General features: G+C 41.2%; 1 protein-coding gene across 3 annotated transcripts in view; it reads right to left on the bottom strand.

The window, feature by feature from the left end:
* Positions 1-25,164, bottom strand: part of LOC142427276 (uncharacterized) — a 36,636-nt gene that overhangs the window by 9,564 nt on the left and 1,908 nt on the right. For 2 of the 3 annotated variants that reach the window (XM_075532519.1, XM_075532515.1), the window contains exons 2-4: positions 12,157-12,302; positions 8,587-8,781; positions 5,339-5,465 (exon numbers count right to left, since the gene is read on the bottom strand). In XM_075532519.1, coding sequence (XP_075388634.1) covers positions 5,339-5,465; positions 8,587-8,601 — 142 coding nt within the window. In that variant the 5' untranslated portion in view covers positions 8,602-8,781; positions 12,157-12,302. The remainder of the gene's footprint in view (positions 1-5,338; positions 5,466-8,586; positions 8,782-12,156; positions 12,303-25,164) is intronic. The other variant, XM_075532525.1, reaches the window with a different exon arrangement.

Here is a 25,164-nt window from a genome sequence, read left to right as displayed (position 1 = left end):
AATGACACCCCGAAGAGAGGGGCTGTTTGTTTATATTTTCACAGGGAAAGGAAATAGGTGGATTTCTCTTCAGCCAGCCAGGCCCAGAAGAAAAAAGGGAAGCTGATGTGTGACCTGACCCTTGTCCTGTTACTGAAGCGATCCTGAACCTCAAGAAGACCTCACAGATTCCTGAGAATGGCGATTGCTGACTGCAGATATTCAATTGCTGATGCTGTCTAAGAGAAACTCGGACTCTATCATAACTGAGCATTTTATACAATAGTGACTTGACTATTACTACAGACTGTTGTTTTGCTGAAAGATCACGATTTTGGACTTGTTAATTAATGCTAATAATGTGATTGGAATGTAACTGATTTCTGTGTAACTCCTTACCTATATAATGTAACAATACATGATTAGGAAATATTTCAAGGGCTTAAGGGAAACATTTCATTAGATGTTGATTAGCTTAAAAAGGCTATTTTCTATACATTCAAGGGTGGATTTAAGGCATTCCACTAATTGAGGTATTTAAACAAATGGTGGTTGGCATAGAAAGATGATGGATCCCAAGTGCGTGGGTTCAACGCATTTCACGTAGCTTAAGTTCTAGTCTGACTGTGTTTTTAATCATCATGGTTTTGATGCTTGCAGTCTCATGTCGCTTCTACAGGAAGCTGAGAGATATGAAGAGAGACCATGACGCTTCCATGACACTATTCAACCTTAATTGTAATGCAGACAGGGGAAATGTGGGATACTAGCACTGTAGGGAAATAAAACTGGGACTTATTCCCTAACTGGTACGGAGGGAATCTGGAAGACTAGAATTCCATGGCTGGAAGACCGCCACTCTGGCAGTTGGAGATATAGTCCAGGTACATGTTCCTGCGGTTGTCTATCATTTCCACAGTTTCTCCCTTAAAACTGTGCTGCCTTAAAGTGAGTACATGGTTGATTCATTCTCCCTATAGAAGCAGACATTCCTATTTGGCTCTATTTCTTTCAGCCACAGTGTCCAATCTCTTTCATACCTTCCTCCAATTGCAGATAGGCACAGGGAGACTTTACCCCCAGCGCTTGGATTCAAATATTTGCTGTAAGCCTGAATTTTGGGCTATATTAATTGGATCATAAGGTATTGCCTTGCCAGCTTTTAATGTATACAAAATGACCATGTCGCCCATGTGGCTTTTGAATTTTATATATAAAACAAAAGGGGGACTTGTGGGAGGAGGTCAGCTGTTTACAGACATCCTGAAGGCACTTACTGCCAGACTGCTGTCTCCCCACACCACAGGGGTGGGCCCTGCTCCCTGCTGCTGGAGACAATGGATTAATGGTCTCTATCAGTTGAGTCAGGGAACAGGCCAAACCAGCTCTGTGACATCCAAAGCTAAGCTGCCAACCTATATCTAGGATCCACCCATGTTGCCACATGTATACCCCCAATCCCTCCTCTTCCTATTGTGTGGATAAGCATAGATCACTCACTTCCATTACTGTATTACCTGTAGCACACCCCTTCCTGTGACGTATGTCCTCACCTGTAATTAGGGGGCTTGCATGTCCCCAGAGAATATAAAAGTGTGGACTAGCATTAGAGATTCTCTCCCTCCACATGGACCACCAAGCAGGGCTGAGGTGAGCATGCTACCATAAAATGTGTCTGACTTCATTTATTTCCATATTTCTCTTCTATCTCTCATGCTCTCCATGAGTTTACTATCATATTTACTTACTATCGCTGTTCAATTGCGCCTCCTGGACCTGTAATAATGTGTTAGGGGCTGGCTTCCCCTGACAGTGCACCAACTGTTTAAGCAAACACAGAGTGTGGGATCCAGCCCCAGAGTAGAAAGGGCCCTTAGGAATAGCATGTGCAATGAAGGAAGATAAAGCAGACAGCAAAAACGGGGTAGAGTGGCTTTATCTCTGATTCTGGAATATGATAGTGAGGTCATTTAGCAGTGAGTTTCTATAGTACCGAGGCGTGCAAGCCTCCAGAAGGCACAGTGAACCGAACGGACAAGTGTGAACGTGGGAATATGTTGAACACTTTTAGAACACCTCATGATAAGTATCAGGCTGTGGGAAACGGAAGACCAAGAACAGAGTAGATGCAGACCCATTCTTTATTCTCAGAATTAAAGAAGATTGCAAGGCCAGGTGTCTGGTTGGAGAGAGGCATTCACATTTGTAAGTTGAGAAGATTCCCAGTTATATTCTCCTAATTAAAAACCATCCCCACAATATCCTCTCATTATAGTGCTACCTTAATGATGCCTCATACAAGCACATGGCTAATTACTATCTGCCAGCAGCTTTAACTACAAGAGCAGACATGTTTGTATTGTTCTCCCTGCTCAGGGGCCAGTTACCCCCCTCCACCTGCTCAGGGGCCAGTTACCCCCCTCCACCTGCTCAGGGACCAGTTACCCCCCTCCACCTGCCCTCAGCCTTAGCACTGGTCTTACTTTGCTCACCCAATTAGTTCAGGGACCTCCAGGGTAGAGACACTGCTTACCTTGTTAGGCAGGTAGGTGTCTGTGTGTAAGGAGTAGGGGCAGGGCTGTATGCGCTGAGACTACATAAATTGGTGAAAGAATACAAAGCCTTTTCATGTCTGCCCTCCATTTATACAACTGTCCGTTAGGACCTATCCAGAGGGCATTTAAGAGACAAAGGGATGGTTGATTCTTTGAGTGATAGCAACAGCAACCTAGGGAACCTGACTGCTTTTTTTTTTTTTTTTTGGTTTCTAATGTATGGTTTTATTATGTTGAGAAATTTCCCTTCTTTTTTTTAAATGTTTTATTAGGGGCTCATACAACTCTTATCACAGTCCATATATATACATACACCAATTGTATAATGCACATCTGTACATTCTTTGCCCTAATCATTTTCTTTTCTTTCTTTTTTTTCCTTTTCTTTTTTTACATTTTATTAGGGACTCATACAACTCTTATCACAATCCATACATATACATGCATCAATTGTATAAAGCACATCCATACATGCCCCGCCCAAATCATTCTCAAAGCATTTGCTCTCCACTTAAGCCCTTTGCATCAGGTCCTCTTTTTCCTGACTGCTTTTAAAGCTAGGCATCTTTTAGCTGAGTAGCAAGAAGTCAGGAGCCTGTAGGAGCTGTATACTAACATCTTACTGGAGGGCAGTTGTGGAGAACACTCTATCTGGGAATTGTGCATTTCAGCTCTAGCTTTATCCTTGGGGCTTGTGGAGGTTTTCTTCTAACACTAGCACTGGTCTCCCAAGCCCTGTGGTCAGGAGTATAGAGATAATACTGCTTACACTTTCATCCAAGTTCTGTTTTCCACAATAAAGAAATTGAGGGTGGTGGAGAGAGGGAATAGGGGGAGCTGATATCAAGGAATTCAAGAAGAAAATGTTTTGAAACCGTGGTAGCAATTGTACAGTACTGCTCGATGTGATTGAACCGTGGAATGTTATAATCTGTAAGACCTCCCAATACAATTAAATATATAAAATACATAAAAATATATTTGAAAATTTTGCATACATTTTGCAGCCTGACATTGATCAACCATACAATCATGTACATGGATGAATGTAAAATTTGGGAATAGTATAAGTAGCTGGAAAATGCAGCCTTAGTGTCAGAAACGACACACAAGTTTACCAATAGAATTTTGAGTCCAATGATGAATTCACAGCAAATTTCTTGTTATACAACAGAAATGGAAACTATACATATGGATCTTTCTGAATGGAACAAACAAAAGTGAAATCAACCACATCTATAGAAAGAAATGGTGGAGAAGCTCATTAGTAAAAACACATCCAGGGGTTAACTGGGGAACAGATCATCAATCGCTCAAATCCAAACAGAAGCTAGCAAAAGTGGCTAGATCACAGAGCTTAGAGACTATGTACTTGAGGCATAAAAGACTGATGACTGAAGACTAATGACCGAGACCAGATGAGCTGCTGGATGACACCAAGGACGTCATAATACATATGGAAACCACAGGCTACAAGACAGACAACAAGAGAGAGTGATACCGAATATACTATGCATTGTTTGAATAACAACAAAAATCTGTTGGAACATACAGCCAGAATGTTCTTTAGAGGCAGCAAAGGTCATCTTTCGGGTTTTCTACCTGTTAAGAAGGGGTGGGCCTAAGGAAGGCACACTGCATAGTAAAGAATATATAGCATACAGGCGTTTAATGGAAAAAAAAAAAGAATGCAGGATGTTAAAAATCCCTTTCCACTTACAAAATTATTGGGGAACAAAATTTTTTTAAAGCTTACAAGTAGAAAAATATTGGAGGTAGAGTGCTAAAGTATATCCTAAGCTGATAACAATTTTCTTGCTAGAAAGATTATTTTAGAGACCTGAAAATGACAGAAGTCACAAATGTGTTTCATCAAAAGGAGTACAATACGGAGAAACATGTCTTAAAGAATTCCAACAGAGAAGGAAATTTGACCATCTGTATAAAAAAAAAACAGAAAGAACTTATATCACCTGAATGAAGAAAACTTTAAAGGTAGCGCAGGACTACAAGATGTCCATTAAAGCACGCCCAGAGAGCCAAGCACGGGAACTAGGAGCGGCGCACTGCACATGCTCAGAGGTCCAGGTTTCCCGCCGGTAGGCATGGGTGGGCGCTAAACCCGGATTGGCCCACCTAGGCCAGGTGAATTCAATTTAGTCAATGGGGGTCAATCAGGGGTCGTCCACCACGCCTCCCCGTGGAATCCTTGAAAAGGCAGGAGCCTAGAGTCCAGAGGGAGAGAGAACTTTGTCTGCGTGACGCTGAGCAGCTTCCGCCAGGCTGCATGGTCGGGAGGAGTCCTATGGGTGCCGTGTAAACCTGAAACTTCTTCTAACTCTCATAAAACTCACTTGGATCACGAACCATGCTTCGGCGTGAATTCTTTCTCCCGCAGAGCCAAGGACTGAGGTATAACTCTATCTCCAGAGAGATCTAACATTTTCTTTAAGGTCTTTTGACCATGCACCTGAAAAAATCCCACTACAGCTTGTTTCTAATACCGACCACAGTTCTTCTAGTTCCAGTTGAGAGAAAGCTTCTGGGGTGACAACTAGATAACCTGTTCATGAGAAATTACACAATCTTAGACACACCAAAATTAACCTAAAGTTTATAAAGCCTGAAGAATGTAGTATTTCTAGAAAGATCATGTTCAAAGGAACAAAGTAAAGGGTGTTCTCTCAAGTATAGAAGACCTTACCCACTAACTTAGGGCCAGAGAATGCAATGAGAATCTACGTCTTTGCAAGGATTTCAACGCGTAAGATAGGAAAAGCCAATGACTTGAGAATTCTCCTCACCAATGGAAACCAGGTTGCGATAGTTCTCCAACATCACATCCTGATACAGGGACTTTTGAGCAGGGTTCAGGAGCAGCCATTCCTCCCAGGTGAACTTTACAGCCACATCACTGAATGTCAGTGATTCCTGTAGTAAGAGAAGTCTGTTTAATGACATAAGATTTAAAAAAATATATCTTACAGGAAACAAAGCAAAACAATAATAAAAATTAGTGTGGTGGTACATACCATAATGTGTGGTAAACTGAGGACTTGGTAAAAAGTATTTGACCTTATTTCTACATTCGCAAACATGGGAATGGAAAACTAGCCCTATTTTCAGAAAGATCTCCATTGTTCTGAGAAAGAAATGTTTTCAAATACACCTTCTCCAGGCCAAATAATGAGCCCCGCACAATAGCTCTTCATTAAGGAGCAGTTTTCAAATGAGCTCCCATAGTAGATGAATCATTTCTGTGCCTGGCTACTTCACTATGGCTGAAGGTTATCTGTAGATCAGAGCAATCAGCCAACCTACCATAAATGTAGCAAATACCTGGGGAGGGCTCAGGGTAGGTTTGAAGTCCACTAGCACTAGGTCAAGATGGTGAGTCACAATCTTGCTTATTTATTATGTTACCCGCTTATGATATTATTACCCATTGACTACATATATGCTAATTGCATGATATGCACACCTTATAGAAAGATCTGTAAGTTCCATTATATATACCCATTGGAAAATACATTCACTTTCTCATTCCTGGCATGGGATGAGGAGACCCTGTGCCCCACTCTCTGTCTGTCTTTAATATTTGCCACAATTGCAATGTCACTCCTGAGGATCACCGTTTGAGTGTTGGGACCCCCATGCCCCTAAATAATGTACCCTCTCATAAAATTAGAATTTTGAGTACCAGTAAATTATCTGAATGTGTTCGAAATAGCTCAGATTTATATTCACACAAAGTAGATAGAAATAACTCAGATTTATATTCACACACACTTGTTTATATTAACAAACAAGTTTACAGTACATTGTGAAATGGAATGAGGAGGTCTACCAGTATCACCACTATAAGAGGCTCTGTACCTTCAGTGGTAACAGGTATCAAGAACAGTTCAGACGGGGGAAATCAAACATACCTCAGCTCTCACACATTTTTTTGTCAATTCTTACCCAAGTCAATCCTCCCACACCACTCTTTGTCTCACTTCTGGGTTTGATAAGGTGTTGCTACGGCCACACAAAACTCAATAGATCACAGTGGTCTTTTAATGAACCAGGTATAACTTGGGATCAGGAACAAGAAGCTATATCTCAGCACCAAGAACAGAATGTTATTATGCACTGTCTCCCTTCCTGAAAGCAGAATAACTTTCTAAGCTCTTAAAGGCCACCTCAGCATAAGGTCCTCTTGACAACCTAAGGACAAATTCTTCTCACCCACCTTCAGACAGTATTGCCTTAACTTTAATTGTAAGGTCCTCTTGAACTTGCCATCTTTCATCACATGCTCTCCAAGGTGCCCCTTGCAGTTCTCTTGCCATTGGCTTGCCCTCTGGAGCCCTCCTAACCTTGCCTAGGCAGGGAAGGTGCTAGGTTGGGCAAAGAAGCCATCATATCAAGAAAGATCGAGAACTGCCTGCAGGCATGGCTTGAGAAGAGACAGTGAGACATGGGCTTGTCATCTGATCTGTTGATTTGGTTTTGTTAGACCCTGAAGCCACATAGTTCAGAATGAACCCATGGATTAGGGATTTGCCAGCTTCCAGAAACTCATGAGCCCTTTCCTTGAATGGAAACTGGGAGCTGCCTGTGTGACCTGACTTGAGAGTTTCCTCCACTCTATAAGCCATTAGCTTGCTGTCTGACCTTCCCATTTGGATTCCTCAGCCCCTGCAACCTATTATCTGACCAGATTCAACAACTTCACTTTGTGAGGCAGTGGACTGTTGTCTGACCTGATGATGTGGCTCATCAGCCTTGGCAAACAGATTAATAAGAACCCTACAGACTGATCCCTGACCTCTATAGAGATTTGGGACTCACCAGCTTCCACATTTTGAACAGGGATTTATTTACTTGATGACTATTCAGTTTTGTGAGGTGCTGCAGAGCAAATCATGGACCATCTTGAACCTCTACCTCATAGGGACTGGTCTACTGCTGCTCCTGCACAATGCACTGTACTATTCATGGGTCAAGAGGTGCACCAATGGAGACAATGACCAGGGCAGAAGGGACACAGTCACAGAGCTAATGGTGACAGGTCCAGAAAGGGCTTTTCAGCCAAGATAGTGGGACAGGCAGGCAAGATCAAGAAGAGGATATCCCCAAGGAGCTGAGAGGAGTCTATACAGATGCAACTATGAAATGAGCCTATTTTTAAGGGGAAAAATATCTGAGAGGGACAGAGAGAATAGGCCTGCCCTGAAGAAGATCAAATTTGCCTACATGGTTCTTTAATATGAATCCCAATGTGTAGCTTATTGATTCTGACACCAAATTATATTCTGGTACTGAATAAAACTTAAACTTGTGACTCTGGACTGCAATTAGCCCATGACCACTGCAAAAAAATTACTGAACTGAGTGGGAGAGGACTGTGGGAACAATAATTGGTGTCATAACTGGAAAAGTATGAGAGTACAGGGATGCTTAAGCTCTGCGTCATATGAATCAAACCGCATATTGATGGTTGACTCTCTCCTGCATCTATAGCTAGAGGAGGTGCGAAGCTGTCAGCCATTTTTATTTACTTATTTATTTTTATTTTCCCGCCCCCTCAGCCATTTTTAAACCACTATTGCTACAAGGCCCATTGTAGATGTATTCATGAGAATGCTGCTGTTGGGAAAATATGCAACATATCATCTTCAGAAAGAAGCGTTAAAGAAACTTCATCAGACAAAAATCCGACGGAAAAGTGAACTCTCCTAAAGAAGTGATCTTATTTCTCCTTAACAACTATGCATAGCACATCATGTGACTGATTCTCATGAACTGGCCACAGAATGATGGATTAAGAGTTGGAAGAGAACGTCATCCAAAGAATCCTCATTACGTATCATGTTCAATGTCAATAGTTTCGTGTTAATCCTATGATCAATATATTCCCAATCTTCTCCAGCCAAATGTTGAAGTCAGAGTCACAGTGTATCTCTAATTTCAAATTTTTACTTTTCCAATGAACTGCATCGGTATTATAGAGGCTTCTACAATCCCAGCAGGAAATACAGAAAAGGACAAAACACATCAGAATCACCTGAGCCTTGGTCATTTTCTTTGGTCCTTAGGACACTGCAGTCAACTGGGATGCTCTATGGTTGTCCCATCTGGATCAGCTTCAATTATGTTCACAAATTGCAATCTCTCCTGAAGATCTCCCCCAAATAATAATACCCAAACCAGGCACTTCTTCCTCCTTTCTCCATGCTGCTGGTGATGCACAATCTGCAGGCTGATGGGAGAATACAATGTGAGTAATACATAACCTGTAGGTCCAGATGCTGTTACTGTTCTATCCCTCTTCTTAACACACAAAGTCCCCAACACTGTTAACGGTGCCCTTATTGAGTGATGGAAAGCATGCTTCTAACATGAGCAATAAATCTAAAACTCATAATTTTCAGACATGTAAATAAAAGATGGCTTTATAACAAATAGAGATTGGGCAATCAAAGATAAATGTCAAAAAGAAGAAACCAAAAAGTTAGATTCCCTACCTCACAGCATACAGGACTACCAATTCCTTACTATGTGACTCTCAAGGAAAATGACAAATCAATGAACCTTGAAGATGACAATGGTAAGTAAAGCATCTGGAAACATTTAAAATGGGCTATATAAAGAGCTATTATAAACTAAAGATTATTTTATAGAGGACCTATAAATTGTACAACCACTTTAGAAACACTTTAAAACTCAGCATTAAGTAGAGTTAGATGTATAAGCCGTAGACAGGACACAGCAGAATTACTGTACAGAGCTTCTGAGACTCTAAAGCCATGACAGGAAGTAATGGATTTGTACCTCTGACCTTGGAGATAGCAGTTCAACTCTTAACACGTGTCAAAACCAAGGCTCCATAATAAACACTTAAATGATATCTATTAGATTGAAATATATATATTTATATATTTTATATGAGAAATGAAGAAGTATACATGCCCCAATAGTAAGTGCACTTTAAATCCCAATATAGATAAACATTTTTAATGTAGCATTATTTGTAGTACCTAATGCAGTGAGATCAGCAGTTCTCAACCTGTGAGTCGCCACCGCTTTAGGGGCGAGCGACCCTTTCACAGGGGTTGCCTGATTCATAACAGTAGCAAAATCAGTTATGAAGTAGCAGCAAAAATAATGTTATGGCTGGAGGGTCACCACAACATGAGGAACTATACTATAGGGTAGCGGCTTAGGAAGGCTGAGAACCACTGAGGTAGATAGTTGGCCTATACAAATATACAGTCTTTCTAGCTATGTCCCCTTAACTTCTTCCAAATTATTTACAGGGGTTTGTCACCTGCCAATGTGACAAAGGAGGCAAAGGAGCCCTGGTGGCATAGTGGTGACTGTTGGACTGTGAACTGCAAGGTCAGCAGTCGGAACCTACCAATTTCCGCTCGAAAGACAGATGGCGCATTCATCTCCCACGAGTGACAATGGCTTTCTACTCCACTACAGAGTTGCAGTCTTGGAAACCCGCAAGGGTTTCCTGTCATTTAAGTGTTTGGGTTGAGTCTGAACTAGGCAGCCCCCCTGTTAGGACTAAGCTGAAGCAGGTAGGGCCCTGCAAGTGCTTCCCTGCACATCCCAAAGGTCAGCAGCAGCCAATGCCAGATAAGATAATCAGCTAAGTTCCAGGTTCAAAGAAAACAGCAAGGAGTCCACAAGCAATTCTCCCAGTTTCCAGACCCCATATGCTAATTGCCTTACATTCCTCACCACCCCTTTACAAACCCTCACCCCCAGCTGCTAACCTGTTGGCCTAGGTCACGGAACCTCTTCCGGGAGCTCCCCCCACCTAATAAAGCTATTTCTGTTTCTGTTCTCCCTTGTCCTGTCAGTTGTGTCCGTCTGCCACCCTGTTCCTGAGTTTCCCCTTTACAATAAGCTCGCTATGAGTCAATGTCAACTTGATGGCAGTGAGTTTGTTTGTTTTTTTTGTTTAAGAGGATTGGGCAGCTTGCCCAACAATACATTGGTACCTTTATGGTTTAGGGCTATGCAAATAAGCTGTCTGAAACCTAATCTGAGGATTAGTCACATTGGAAATCATGTTTGGACGAACTGAGTCATTTCAGAGACAGAAGTTAGGATCTGACGACCATCCAAAAAGAAGAGCCTTTGGATCCTAGATTCTTGTATTTAAATTCTTCAATCCAGAAGGGAGAGAGTTGTGAAACAAGAGAGGAAGTGAAGCGGGGAGGAAGCAGCAACAGAGACACGGTAGCAGTAGAACCAAGACTGAGCCAGAGCAGTGGGATTTTCAGGCCACAGAACAAGAGAGCTGAGCGCCTTTGGGCAGGAGGCTAGGAGGTGAAATGGGGTACATCTGAGTACTTATCTGGGGAACAAGATTTGCCAACCTACATAGAGTTGAGTGTGTTGGTGTGAGGCTAAGGTGCAGAGTGAGCATTTATCCACAGAACTAAAAGACCTTTGCAACATTTGCCCATTTAAGACAGAAGCCAGGGGGTTGCAGGGCCTGACCTCACCTGCAGGGATGGCTGTCAAGATGCTGTCCCAAATAAGAACTGTACCTCGAGTCACTGATGATCCTAAATTATGTGTTAGGGTAGAAACGTGACCCCTTTGTCAAATATAATATAATTTGACCCCTTTGTCAAATATAATTTGAGACCATTTATTAAACTTCAAGAGACAACAAAGGACACACACACATACATCACGTGGATAAGGGAGGCCATTAGCAGTTCAAATGCAACTGAGGATTCAGAGTCGGGACCCTGGATAAATAGGGCACAGGACAAAAGGCATGTCACACATCATGATTGGTGGCAGATCAATACATCACAGATACAGGTGGGACTGCAGCAGCAGGAATGGGACCATAATTTGGACATGCACATTATTAGATAGAAGGACTTACACAAATCATCCAGACCCTTCAAACTGAGGCAGTCAAGGGCAGACTCATGACAATGGCCCTGTGCTGTCCTCAGTAAGGTGAGCTCCATCAAGGACATCTAGGCAGGCCCTTGGAAGGGGCTGGCTAGAGAGGAGTACAGGCAATCTATTTTCTAAGGCGTTCTCCCCAAGGGGAAGATGATCTACATTCTTGGTTAATGATCAGAAAGAATTCAGTGGAGGCTGAATCAAAGTGGGGATACAGCAAATGGACAGAGTTGTCACTGTCATCAGCAACACAAACCTTAAACCCAACTCAGTGCCAGCGAGTGGATTCTAATTACCATTTAAAAGAAGGTGGAACGTCCCCTTGTGGATTTCTGAGACTATAACTCTTCACAAGATTGGAAATCCTGTCTTTCTCCCCACGGGTGACTTGTAATTCTGAAGCGCTGACCTTGCAGTTAGCAGTCCAATCTGTAACCACTATGCCACCAGTCTTTTGCAAATTGGAGTGCTCATCATTTAAGTTCTAATACAATTATAAACGGTTACATAACCATTGAATTCTACCATTCAGGGAGATGCGCAAATTGCTCGGACCCTGACCATTGGGGCAGCCTGGGTGCTTGTACACTGGTGCTTTCCTGGGTTCAGACTCCAAGAAGTCCAGATCCCTCCTGCTTCCTCTCAAGTTCCTCTGCCCAGTGCTGCCCCTAGGAACCCCAGGGATGCTCACCCTGGTTGGAGTCAGGTGAATGGACTTGGTTCACAACCCAGTCAGAAGTTGAAATCCTTCCTTGTGATGCTTCAATGTGCAAGACAGTAGTACCAGATTTCTAGCTCCCTAGACTGGACCGTATTTCTCTGTGGCCAATCTTTATTCTGAAACAGAAGCGGAGGCAATGTTGAAAAAGGCACATCAGGTTCTTGTCCTGTACTTCTTGCGTTAAATAATGACCACCCCCACCACCTGGGATCCAAAGCACACTCCAAGTTGAGGGTGTTTGCATTAACTAAGAGCCCACTCTATTTTTACAGAGAAATTTTACAATTTTCTCAAATACCATTATCAACTTTGGACCTCCATCCTATATATACAATATTTATTTTTAGAATAAACTGGAAGTATTTAAGGCCTCAAAATTCTTAAGCTCCATTGAAGGTAAATATCTTCTTTTCACCAGTAATCTAACTGAAGAAAGGAATATTTTATGAAGAACGTTCTTTACCAGCCTGTACTGCACCTCAGACCATAACCCTTGACATATCTGGCTAAAGTGATGAAGCGGAATCATGCTTGTATATGCTACTCTAACTCATGCTGAGCTTTTCATCAACCTGCCGTAATCCCCTTGCATCCTGGGAATTCTTTACAATATCTATTGTGTGTGAAGAAATGTCTATGGTTGGGTAGCCCATTTATGCACAGTAGAGTGTGGTAACTAGAGAAACTTGTACAGGTGGACAACAAGAGACAGAGGGACACCAATGGGACATACTAGATAGAGTACCTTGGCCAAGACAGAGAGAACCAACACAAGAAAACAAGCCAGGGGAATCCTTATTTGCTATTCACTTAAGCTGTTGTGTTTACGGATGTCCAATCTTAAAGCCTTTGGGAAAGACTGTAGTCTATAGTCAAGGAATGACAAGGTGTAGGTAGAGGGCAAAAGCTTAAAAGTACAAGATGGATTCAGAAAAGAGATGACTGATCAACCATTTTGGCATCTTGGCCTAGATTCTGGACTCCAAGCTTTCTTGGTAATGCTGACTGATGGCAAACAACACACACTGTAGGAGTGGGCTTATTGGCTTGGCTTCAGGGATGAGCCATCCATAGTCTCAGGAGTGAGTGACTACTTGTCTGTCAAGAGTAGTCATTAAATCATTTATCACTCTACACTGAAGGGCCAGCTAGCAAGACCAGAGGATCCAGCCAGAGCAGTGATCTATAAGAGTTGAGTGGGTTTCAAGATGCTCAGAAGGTCTATAATCAACTGAATCAAAATTAAATTCCATAAGAAATTTCAAGGCTAACTGTAAGACAGATTAAAGCTTAAGATTCTGGCAGGTAGACACCAGAGTATTCACACAGTATGAATAAACACTTTATGTTTTTTGTCTAAGTTCACATTATTGGGTGAAACATAACAATGATTGTGAGAGTATACCTACTAACATTTTCTATGAGACAAGTAATAACCTTTTAACAAGGTGAGCTGATGATACTTCAAGAAAACGGTAGACCAATATTGATAACGGATCTACATGAAAAAGTTCCTGAAAATATTGGGAATTGAGTCAGAGAACACATTAATGACATACAATGACATATAAATAATTACATACGATGATTAACTGGAATCTATCATAGAATTGATTTAGCATAAGAAAATAAGCACTGTAATATACCAATTAATGTAAAAAAGAATTAATAATCTAGACACATAAAACATACTAAACAGGTGGACCTTTGAAACATGGCCTTAAGGCAGCCTTCAGGTCTAGAATTGAACTCACTCCTGTAGTGAAAATAACCCTTAAAGATCAAGGGCACATTTACCCAGTGACAAACTTGAGCGGGTTAGGAAATGAGGACAAGGACACAGTCAAAGTGGACAGGGATGGTACAATAAGGGAATTGCAGTGCATGAGTTGAAATAAAATAAGTACAAACTTTTGAATACGAAACTGTTGATCTGTAAACCTTTACCTAATTCACAATAAAACATTTTAAAAATTAAAAATAAAATTAAACAAAGTCAAAGGCTTGTAATGCCAAGGAAAATAAACCTTTACACATCTAACATAAAACAAATATAGTTCAATATGTTAATATACTAATATACATTCCTAAAAAGAAACAGTCAACATGTCATACTTGAGAAAACATCACCCCATGCCAGAAAAAGGACAAACATAAATGTCCACTTTTACCAGTGATATTAATAATTGACTGATATTCTAACTAGAGCAATCAGATTAACATTTTTAAGGAAGAAGAGGCTTCCAAAAAGAAATAAAAATTCCTCTAATCCTAATTTAATTATCATACCATAAAATATTCAAGATATGCCATAAATAGCTAATAAATATTAAAATGTGGCAGGCTACATTTCAGCACACTGAAATAACTCTTGGTACTTAATTCACTAACTATTAATTGCTAATCAGGAGGGTCGGGGAAAGGTGGGGGGAGAAAGAGGGAACTATCACAATGATCTACATATAACCCCCTCCCAGGGGAATGGACAACAGAAAAATGGGTGAAGGAAGACATCTGTCAGTGTAAGACATGAAAAAAATAATAATTTAGAAATTATCAAGGGTTCATGAGGGAGGGAGGGAATACAAATGAGGTGCTGATACGAAGGGCTCAAGTTGAAAGAAATGTTTTGAGAACGATGATGCCAACAAATGTACAAATGTGCTTGACACAATGGATGGATGTGTGGATTGTGCTAACAGCAATACAAGCCCCCAATAAAATGATTTCATAATAAAGAGGAAAAAGAAAATATAACATGATCAAAATTACAGCATTTATCTCACAGAAAAGGAAGTTCAAAATTATTCAGATTAGAACCCTGAAACAGGGGATTTGTTTACACCCATTCTGTGATGAAAGTCATGGAGCTAGAGTCCTGTAGTTTTCTGTAGTGCTGAAGGTCCTCATATACAGATGAATTAATGAACTAAAACAAGAAATTTCTTTGCACATATATTAGAGTGACTGTATAGTTATATATATATAGGTAGACACATATCTATATGATACACACATATATATTAAGCTGGAGAGTAGAAAGGATTGATGTTTAACCAAAAACTGCAGTTTGGGGACTTGAACACACCGAGCCATGGATGCTCCAGCTAGCATTGGACCCATGGGCTTCAGTTGGACTGGGCTGGGATGTTCTCTTGATGAAAAGCTCTTTCTTATGCATATGTCAGTGTCTATACTTTTATTTTTCTATACAACCCAGCCTAAGGCAGGTCCCCATCACATTAGTGTCGTATGAGAATGAAAAGGTGTATCTGACATGGTGCTCTTGGAGAAAGGCACATCACAGGGAAAGTCTGAAAAGATAATCAACAATTCCCTGACACAGAACCAATCTTATGTTCCTCTAGGTCTGTGGATTTTGGGTGGGTGAAAATCTATTTATAATAAAACTATCTGAGGGGCCGCCCCCAATGCCAACTACAAGGACAGCTGCCCCTCCCCCCATAAGAATTTACTTCAGAGGACAACACTGAAGCTACAGCTCAGGGAAAGGAACATGTCTGATCAGAGCACACGGTGAAGGGGGAGGAAGAGAGAGTTAAGCACATCCTGGCCCACCAATCCTTGAGGACGATACTCCCACTCAGAGCAGCCAATGCACAGAGAGGACCTATGTCTGACCCCACTATGAGACATGACATCCTTCACTGACCCATAGCCTTACAGGGGACAACACTGGACAAAGTGTGGGAATTGCACCCAATCTGACCCCACCATACCGAGGCATGCAACAGAACAGCAAGGGAAGCAGGGAGTACCAAAAACAGACTTTGGGGCCAAGGTATGGTACGCCATCAGACACCATTGGAAAATGCTCCAAAAGTTCCACAAACAGACCTTGAACTTTTTACAGGCTTTTCTTTTATATTTTTAAAATTCATTGTTTGTTTGTTTTTGTTGTTGTTGTTTTGTTTTCTTTTGTCGCTTTGCTTTTCTGTCCGTGTGCACACGCACATATTATCTAATCTGGAGGAGAAGACAATGGGACCCATGGATGGGGAGAGGGGGCTTGGGAGAGGGGAGGGGGGGAAAGGAAGTGGTGTTACCACAAAAATTGTGGGAAATGGAAAGATTTCTCCCAAGTCATCTCCCCAAATATATATATAGGACACGGCTTGCAATTATTGATTGCCAAGTTACCACCCTGAAGGCAATCAGTTGTCTGGTCCCACCACAAATAGGGCCCACTCCCTGCTGTTAAAAACAATGGGCTACTTTTCCCTAAAGGCTCAGTTTGGTCCCTGAAGGGTGGGTTTATACCCTACTGAAAATCGTTTCTATAGTGAGCCAAAGAACAAGTCAAACCTGCTCAGTGACGTCCAAAGTTAAGCCACCATCATGAATTTCAGGTCCACCGATCTTGTCACATGTATACCCTTACTCCCTCCTCTTCCAATAGCATATGAACCCCTAGATCACCCCCCTCCCATTACTGTATTACCCATAGCACAATCCTTTCCTGTGACATATGTCTTTACCTTTAATTAGGGGGCTTGCATGTCCCCAGAGAAAAGAAAAGCCTTGGTAAGCAATAAATATCTCTCTCTCTCCATGTGGACCACCAAGTGAAGCTGAGGTGAGCATGCTACCATGAAATGTGTGACTCCATTATTTCAATCTCTCTTCTATCTCTCATGCTCTCTAAGACTTTACTATAATCTTTACTTATTATCAGTGTAAATTGCACCACCAGATGCTGGCCTTTCCCCTGACACAAAATCAGTGGCAAGGAGGGTGCAGGATGCCTGGTAGGGATTGATGAAGGGCAATGTAACTGACAGGAATTACTGAAACCCAAATGAAGACTGAGCATGCTAGTGGGACAAGAGGAAAGTCAAAGGAAATAGAGGAAAGAACTAGGAGGCAAAGGGCATTTATAAAGGTCTCAATACAGAAATGTACATATTTAAATATATTTATATGTGATGATGGGGAAATAGATCTATGTGCATATATTTATAAGTTTAGTATTAAGGTAGCAGATGGAAATTGGGCCTCCACTCAAGTGCTCCCTCAATGCAAGAACACTTTGTTCTATTAAACTGGCATTCCATGATGCTCACCTTCCCAACACGATTGCTGAAGATAAATGGGTGCATGAGCAAATGTGGTAAAGAAAGCTGATGGTGCCCACCTACCAAAAGATAAAATGTCTGGGGTCTTAAAGGCTTGAAGGTAAACAAGTGGCCATCTAGTGCAGAAGCAACAAAGCTCACATGGAAGAAGCACACCAACCTATGTGATCACGAGGTGTCAAAGGGATCAGGTATCAGGCATCATCAAAACAAAAAATAATATCATTGTGAATGAGGGGGAGTGCAGAGTGGGGACCCAAAGCCCATCTGTAGGCAATTGGACATCCCCTTACAGAAGGTCATGGGGAGATGAGCCAGTCAGTGTGCAGTGTAGCAATGATGAAACATACAACTTTCCTCTAGTTCCTAAATGCTTCCTCCCCCCACTGTCATGATCCCAATTCTACCTGACAAATCTGGCTAGACCAGAGGATGTACACTGGTACAGATAGGAACCTGAAACACAGGGAATCCAGAACAGAAGGTCCCCTCAGGACCAGTGGTGAGAGTGGTGATACCGGGAGTGGGGAGGAAAGGTGGAGCAGAAAGGGGGAACCGATTACAAGGATCTACATATAACCTCCTCCCTGGGGGATTGACAACAGAAAAGTGGATGAAGGGAGACGTCGGACAGTGTAAGATATAACAAAATAATAATTTATAAATTATCACGGGTATATGAGGGAGGGGGAGCAGGGAGGGAGGGGAAAATGAGGAGGTGATACCAAGCTTTCAAGTAGAACACAAATGTTTTGAGAATGATGAGGCAACAAATGTACAAATGTGCTTGACACACAATGGATGTATGGATGGATCGTGATAAGACTTGTACAAGTCCCAACAAAATTATTTTAAATAAATACATAAAACTATCATGTTAACTTTGTAAAAAACACAGAGTTCTTACAAGGCATAATGCACACATACTCTCTCTGCACCAAAGGTCAACACTCACATTTATAACTCGTAAGGAAACTTAGTAGACTCATAGCCACACTGATGTAAGAAGTTAGTACAACACTAAGAGCTTTATATTCATGGGGTAAGCATGACATGCACACTGCTGAGAGGAAATCACTACACTTGTTTATATAACAAGTATTCCTATTACTCAACCCACATACTGCAGTAGCATCACACACATGACACACACACACATACATATTTTCTTTTTTAATGAAAATATTCATACCTAGTGAGGTCAGATTTCTTACAGTTTCCTTCATCACAAGTCTCTATAGTTTCCCTAAGAAAGGTCCAGCAATGCCCATTTGTCCTGGGAGAAATACACAGCCACCTCTTCAACAGTCACAGAGTCCTAAAACATCCCATATATTCTGGTTCGGCAAGGTGTCATGCATTCTACTACGTGAAAGACGAAGATGACAAACTTGGGAAACAGAGACTTCATTTCACATGAGCATTAGACACATGGGTTTTGCTCTACTAAGGATTTCCATCAGGGTTTAGCTAACCCACTTTACCCACTAGGTCAGTGGTTCTCAACCTGTGGGCTGCGACCCCTTTGGGGGTCAAACGGCTCTTTCACAGGGGTCGGCTGATTCATAACAGTAATAAAATTACAGTAATGAAACTAATGTTATGGCTGGGGGGTGACCACAAATGAGGAACTGCATTAAAGGGTCACAGCATTAGGAAGGTTGAGAACCACTGCACTAGACACACTTCCTCACTAATTACATGCTATCCCAACGACTGCATGCTTCCAGCATGAGTTTATCTCTATAGAGTCTGTCTGTGACCAACTGCAACCTTATTTCCATCTATCTCTGTTTCAGAATAGAGAAAAGTCCAAACACAAAAATCAGATAAATGATCAAAAATAAAAGCCTCAATTCCACATTCATATCCTCTCTTCCATTGGAGGGAGGGGAGAAATTTACCTCCTTGCACAGAACCAACCAGAATATTTATCAGAACATGAAGCACAGGGTGAAAGCAAGATAACAACTACCGGTAGGAAGCACTACAGAATTTGTGCTTCTACCTGTAGCCCCTCAGTAGCCACTGGAGAGCTACAGGTATGAACTAACAAAGTAGCAACCCAAAGCCCTGGATTCACGGTATTCTCTTAGAGAATTCTAGGTGATCAAGAACTGACGTATTATCTGTTGATAGAGATGATTATTTCTGGAATTATGAATTTTTCTGTAGTGTTTCTATGTTACTCACCTACTTTCCAGTCACTCTACAGTTGCACTCTTGTGTATTTGGTACCTTTGAGGAAATAGGACAAACTATTAAAAAGGGAAATAGGACAAGAGTGAAAGGTAGCAATAGAATATAGATACCCTCTGTACACTAGTCCAGATAGGACTTGGAAACACAGGGAATCCAAGTTGGATGATCCGTTCAGGACCAGTGGTGAGTGTGGTGATCCCGGGAGGGTGGGGTGAATAAGGGGAAATGATTACAAGGATCTACATATAACCTCCTCCCTGGGGGATTGACAACAGAAAAGTGGGTGATGGAAGACGTTGGACAGTATAAGATATGAAAAAATAATAATAATTTATAAATTATCAAGAGTTCATGAGGGAGGGGTGAATGGGGAGGGAAGGGAAAAATGAGGCACTAATGCCAGGGGCTTAAGTGGAGAGCAAATGTTTTGAGATTGATGAAGCAATGAATGCACAAATGTGCCTTACACAACTGATGTATGTATGGATTGTGACAAGAGCTGTCTGAGCCCCGAATAAAATGATTTTTTAAAAGTATCTCAAAAAAAAGATATCCTCAAAATTTTCCCACTTTGAGACACAAATCATGTAATTATTATAGACTGCTCCCCTCAAAAAATACAGGAAACTCACCTAAATACACACTAAGCTCATAGGATATACTGACAAAAGAGCACAATCTATGAAGTATCATAATAGCATGTCCTTTCTGCTGATTGGCAAAATGTAGCTAGATTCCAATTTTCTTATAACTTGACTGGAACTTCATTGCATTTGACTGGTAAACTGTGTTAGGATGCTAGGACTTACACACCTGGCTTTGAGATGTTTTTCACATTTTAGATTTTTAAAGATTTTTTTTCACATTTGCAGCTCATGGAAGGCAGACTAGCTGAACTTGATGACCACTAGCATTCCCTCAGCTGTGGGACTGGCCTCTATGACTTGTCATACTTTTGTTCCCACATTTTTTTTCAGGAGAGACCAGTCCCTGGAGAAGGACATCGTGCTTGGTGAGGGAGAGAGAGGCAAAGAAGAGAAAGGACTTCGACAAAATGGACTGACACAGGGGCTGTCACAATGGGCTCAAACGTGGGAACATTTGTGAGGATAGTGCAGGGCAGGGCGGTGTGTCATGCGGTTATATAGAGGGTTTTAGGGGTTGGAATGGACACGATGCCACCTAACAACATAGAAACGGTTGCACTTTCATGCTAAAATTTCACAGCATCGCCAACTAGCTATAACATAAGTCACAGGAGCTGACCCGGTCACTCTACAATTCTGCTACAACAGTATAATGTTGATCCAATAAGCCTTTCAAAATCTCATCCACAGCAGTGCACCAGGTGCCATGTTCTAAAGCCTTCCCATTCCTCTATGATGAACCAAAACCAAATGGACTGCTGTCAAGTCCATTCTAACTCATCTTGACCATTAAACAGGGAGTGAAACTGCTCGTTAGTGTTTCCAAGTCTGTAAGTCTTTACGGACCCACGCAGCCTCATTGTCCTCCACTGATGTGCCCGGTATGCTGGAGCCACAGAGGGTCTGGCCTGAAACCAATCAATTAAAGCAATGAACCACTAGGATCTCTTTCGCATGTTCATGATAAAACACTGCATTTATTCAGCAACCACGATTTTGAAACAATTTCCAAAAAGATTTGGCCACATTGGCTCATTTAGTCTCCTCGTCTTTTTAAAGCACATGTTGCTTCCAATAGGATACAGCTGAGGAAAGTCACGAACCAGTAAGTCCATGGTCAGTATTGCTCAAATGGTAAGTTGTTGAATCGAGTCAGCATGCAGGTCCATGTGTCTACCTACAACTAGGTGCCTGGCAACCACATTTCTGTTCCTATGCCGAGAGTTTGATTCTGTCAGTCATCAGTTACAGAGATGATCGAGAGATCTTCTGTGTAGTAGGAAGAGGAGACGAAGAAAACAATCTATTCAATTCAGATAACTGGAATTCATTTTCTTGGAAAAGCCAGGGCTCCCAGACAATACTGCTTACCTCAGGACCAAATAACTGGATCTTGCATTTATTCGATTGATTGAGGCAATATAACACCCAGGCAAAACATATACAGCATGGGGCAAATCAAAACACAACCAATGTGTTCTGAGAGGACCCACCATTCCAAAGTCAACAGTTCTACCCTGGACACATGAAGTGGCTATGAATTACAAATGAATCCACAACAATTAACAAGAATAAAAGCATAAGGTCAAATGGTAATAACTTGTATGAGAAATGTAACAGAGGTGGAGCCTAAGCAGTAACACATGCATATTTACATTTCGTGAGCTAGTGTAGGGAGAAACAAAACGATCACTTTAGGAAACACTAGCCAGTGAACCCTGGCATGATAAGGAAATTCTAGCAAGGTAGGAGGGTTCTGTAATGAGTTTGCAAATGTTCACTTCAATTTCCGTTTCTCAAATGTACAGGCAAAGGAGTTTTGTGAAAGTTTTGTGTTGTGTGAAAGAGACCCTAGTGGTTCATTGGTTGAATTGAGCAACCCAGGTCTTTATGGTCAGGAAAGGAATGGTCACCCACCAAATGCAAAGTTCATTAGCAATAAGTATTCATGGAAATTCCCACACTGGAAAAATAAGTGGAACAAGAAGAAGCATTAGCAAGAATGTGAAACATAAGATGCAATCGTTACAAGAAATGTAAATGAGGACGTTCAGGTTTATGACCAATGTGTGAAGAGCCCAAAGTCACCATGCCAGTCTCAGAAAGAAGCTGACCATGTTGAACTCAGAGTACAGAGGTCACAGGTGATGGTTTTCTTTTTGTTTTGTACATTAAAAAAAATCACTCTCACTGAACCAATTCTGACTCAAAACATCTCCACAGAACAGAGTAGAACAGGTCCTGAGTGTTTCTGAAACTGAAACTCTTTAAGGGAATAGAAAGCCTCATCTTTCTACTGTGGACCAGTTAGTGGTTTTGAATAGCTGAACATGTGGGTACCAACCCAACACATAGCCCACTACATCACCATGGTTGCACAGAGTTGTTATAAATTAGAGAAAAATAGATGGCAACGAACAACAAGAAAGGCATTTTTATCAATGTCTCTAATTAATCTACCGTAGTTAGGACCCAGAGCAAACATCTGTCCTCAAAACTGAGTGGAGGTGAACATAGGTACTCTATCAGACGATTTCCACTGTGGAATGATTCTGTGTACCTGCCTATGGGGCCCTTTTGTTTAGTGGTGGTTTTCGTTATCTGCCTTTAGTAATTTAATTAATGGAATTCATTGAAAACAGTGATTTGAAGGATGTGATGGAATTACCTAATGGATAGCCCCAAAGAGTTTGTTCCTAGAGGAGAAAATGCCAGACCACAGGGCATCAGGAAGGAATGTACTTGTTATGTTTTAAGAATAGTCAAACCCCATGGTGATCAGATAAATTTTAGTAGGGAGAAAGGATGTCAGAAAGGTGTGTCATTGAGACTTCAAAGAAATACAAAAAAGACTGAAATCAATAAAAAAAGTAGCATGTTCCAAAAAATGATACCATTGTGTGCTCACCTTCCCACAAAGAACACTGAAGACAAATGGGTATATAAGCAAAAGTGGTGAAGAAAGTTGATGATGCCCAGCTAGGGTCTTAAAGTTTTGAAGGTAAACAAGTGGCCATCTAGCTCAGAAGCAACAAAGCCCACAAGGAAGAAGCACACCAACCTGTGTGATAATGAGGTGTCGAAGGGATCAGGTATCAGGCATCAAAGAACAAAAAATCAAATCGTTGTGAATGAGGGTGAGTGCAGATTAGGGACCCAAGACCCATCTGCAGAGAACTGGACATCCCCTTACAGAAGAATTGCAGGGAGGAAATGAGCCAGTCACAGTGCAGTATAGCAACGATGAAAAATACAACTTTCCTCTAGTTCCTAAATGCTTCCTCCCCCACTATCATGATCCCAATTCTACCTTACAAATCTGGCTAGAACAGAGGATGTACACAGGTACAGATAGGAAACTGAAATACAGGGAATCCAGGACAGATGATCTCTTCAGGACCAGTGCTGACTGTGGCGACACTGGGAAGGTTGAGGGAGGGTGGAGTGGAAAGGGGGAACCGATTACAAGGATCTACGTATAACCTCCTCCCTGGGGGATGGACAACAGAAAAGTGGGTGAAGGGAGAATTCGGACACAATGGATGTGTGTATGGATTATGGTAAGATTTGTATGAGCCCACAGCAAATGATTTTTAAAAATAACATGTTCCAAAACAACTCTCCTCCACAAATAGATCAGTTCCCAAAACTATCACCCCCCCAGAAAAGTTTTTTTTGCACTTCACAAGAGTCCATAGAAATGTGATTCTGATTGCATTTAGCCTCAACTAGCTAATAAGTGGTCAAGTACAAGGTCTGGCGTTGTCCCCACATTCCTCCCCGCAACCACATTTGGTCCAACTCACAACAGAGCTATCAGACACAGTAGAACCCCCACGCCTGTACATCTTTACTGGAGCAGGCAGATTCATCTTTCTGCTGCACAATTCTGCTGAGTGTAAACAGCTGCTCTTGCAGTCAGTATCCAATTTTCAACCCACTGTGACAAGAGTTCCTTTTTCATATAACTCATATACAATAAAGTACCATTATAGGAAGATAATAAACGACAAACAGAAAAAGAAAAGCAGCCCCAGTAAAGGCCCACCAATTTGTAAGGGAAGTTAATTCGTGACACATCAGGCAATACAGGGCTCTGACAGCAAGCACTCACACTTCAAGATGCAGGTCCTTAAATGGAGTCCCTAAGTAGTGCAAACAACTGAGTGCTCAGCTATGAAACAAAAGACTATAGACTGAAGGCAACGTAGAAGTCCCTTAGAAGAAATCAACCAACTTCTGAAGCTAGCCATTGAAAATCTTACGGAATATAGTTTTTTACTCTGAAACCACGAATGGTTACCATATGAAATCCAATGGTAGGCAAAATGATATTTATCAAGTATTAGCAAATTGAGATACAAGCTCACTAGGAGTCAATCCTTCATGCCATGAATGCACAAGAGGCTCTTTCAAAAAGGTCATGGAAAAATGTAATGAAGATAATGAAATTTATCTATGAGCCTTTTGAAGCCACTGCATAACTGTTCCTAATAGATTATGCTAGACAGTACAGAATTATGCTAAATAGAATAATGTAATAAATCATTTTAATTCCTCAAATATTGTACATCTTAAAAATCTTTAGGATACCTGTTCATCTTCCATGAAAACTCAGGAAGAATATTAAGGTACTTACATCTAACATCTCTCTTGAAGATCTATTAAAGTTTATATTAATTTTATTCTCTAGCTATGGTAAAGAGACCAGTTAGGTTACAGTACATCTGTATGATTCACATAAAAACTTGATAGCTGAAAATTAACAGAATGACTTTATATTTCTGGGTCCTGCAAATTTTATACATTAAACTGTGTGGTTTCTCATGTAATAGTTAGAAACTCTACCTTATTTTATACTTTTGAGTTTTCCTTCTTTGAAAGATTTCTAGCTTATGTAGGTTTTAGCTTTGCTAAGTGTGCATACATGCACACATGTGCCTTGCATAGTTTTTGATGTCCCTGAGCATGTTAATGGTTACCATGGATAGGTGTTCATGGAAAGGCTGGAAGTTTGTGTCTACTCAGGGTCT

The sequence above is a fragment of the Tenrec ecaudatus genome, chromosome 1, assembly GCF_050624435.1.
Source record: "Tenrec ecaudatus isolate mTenEca1 chromosome 1, mTenEca1.hap1, whole genome shotgun sequence".
Classification (NCBI taxonomy): domain Eukaryota; kingdom Metazoa; phylum Chordata; class Mammalia; order Afrosoricida; family Tenrecidae; genus Tenrec; species Tenrec ecaudatus.
This window is presented reverse-complemented; position numbering and strand designations above follow the sequence as displayed.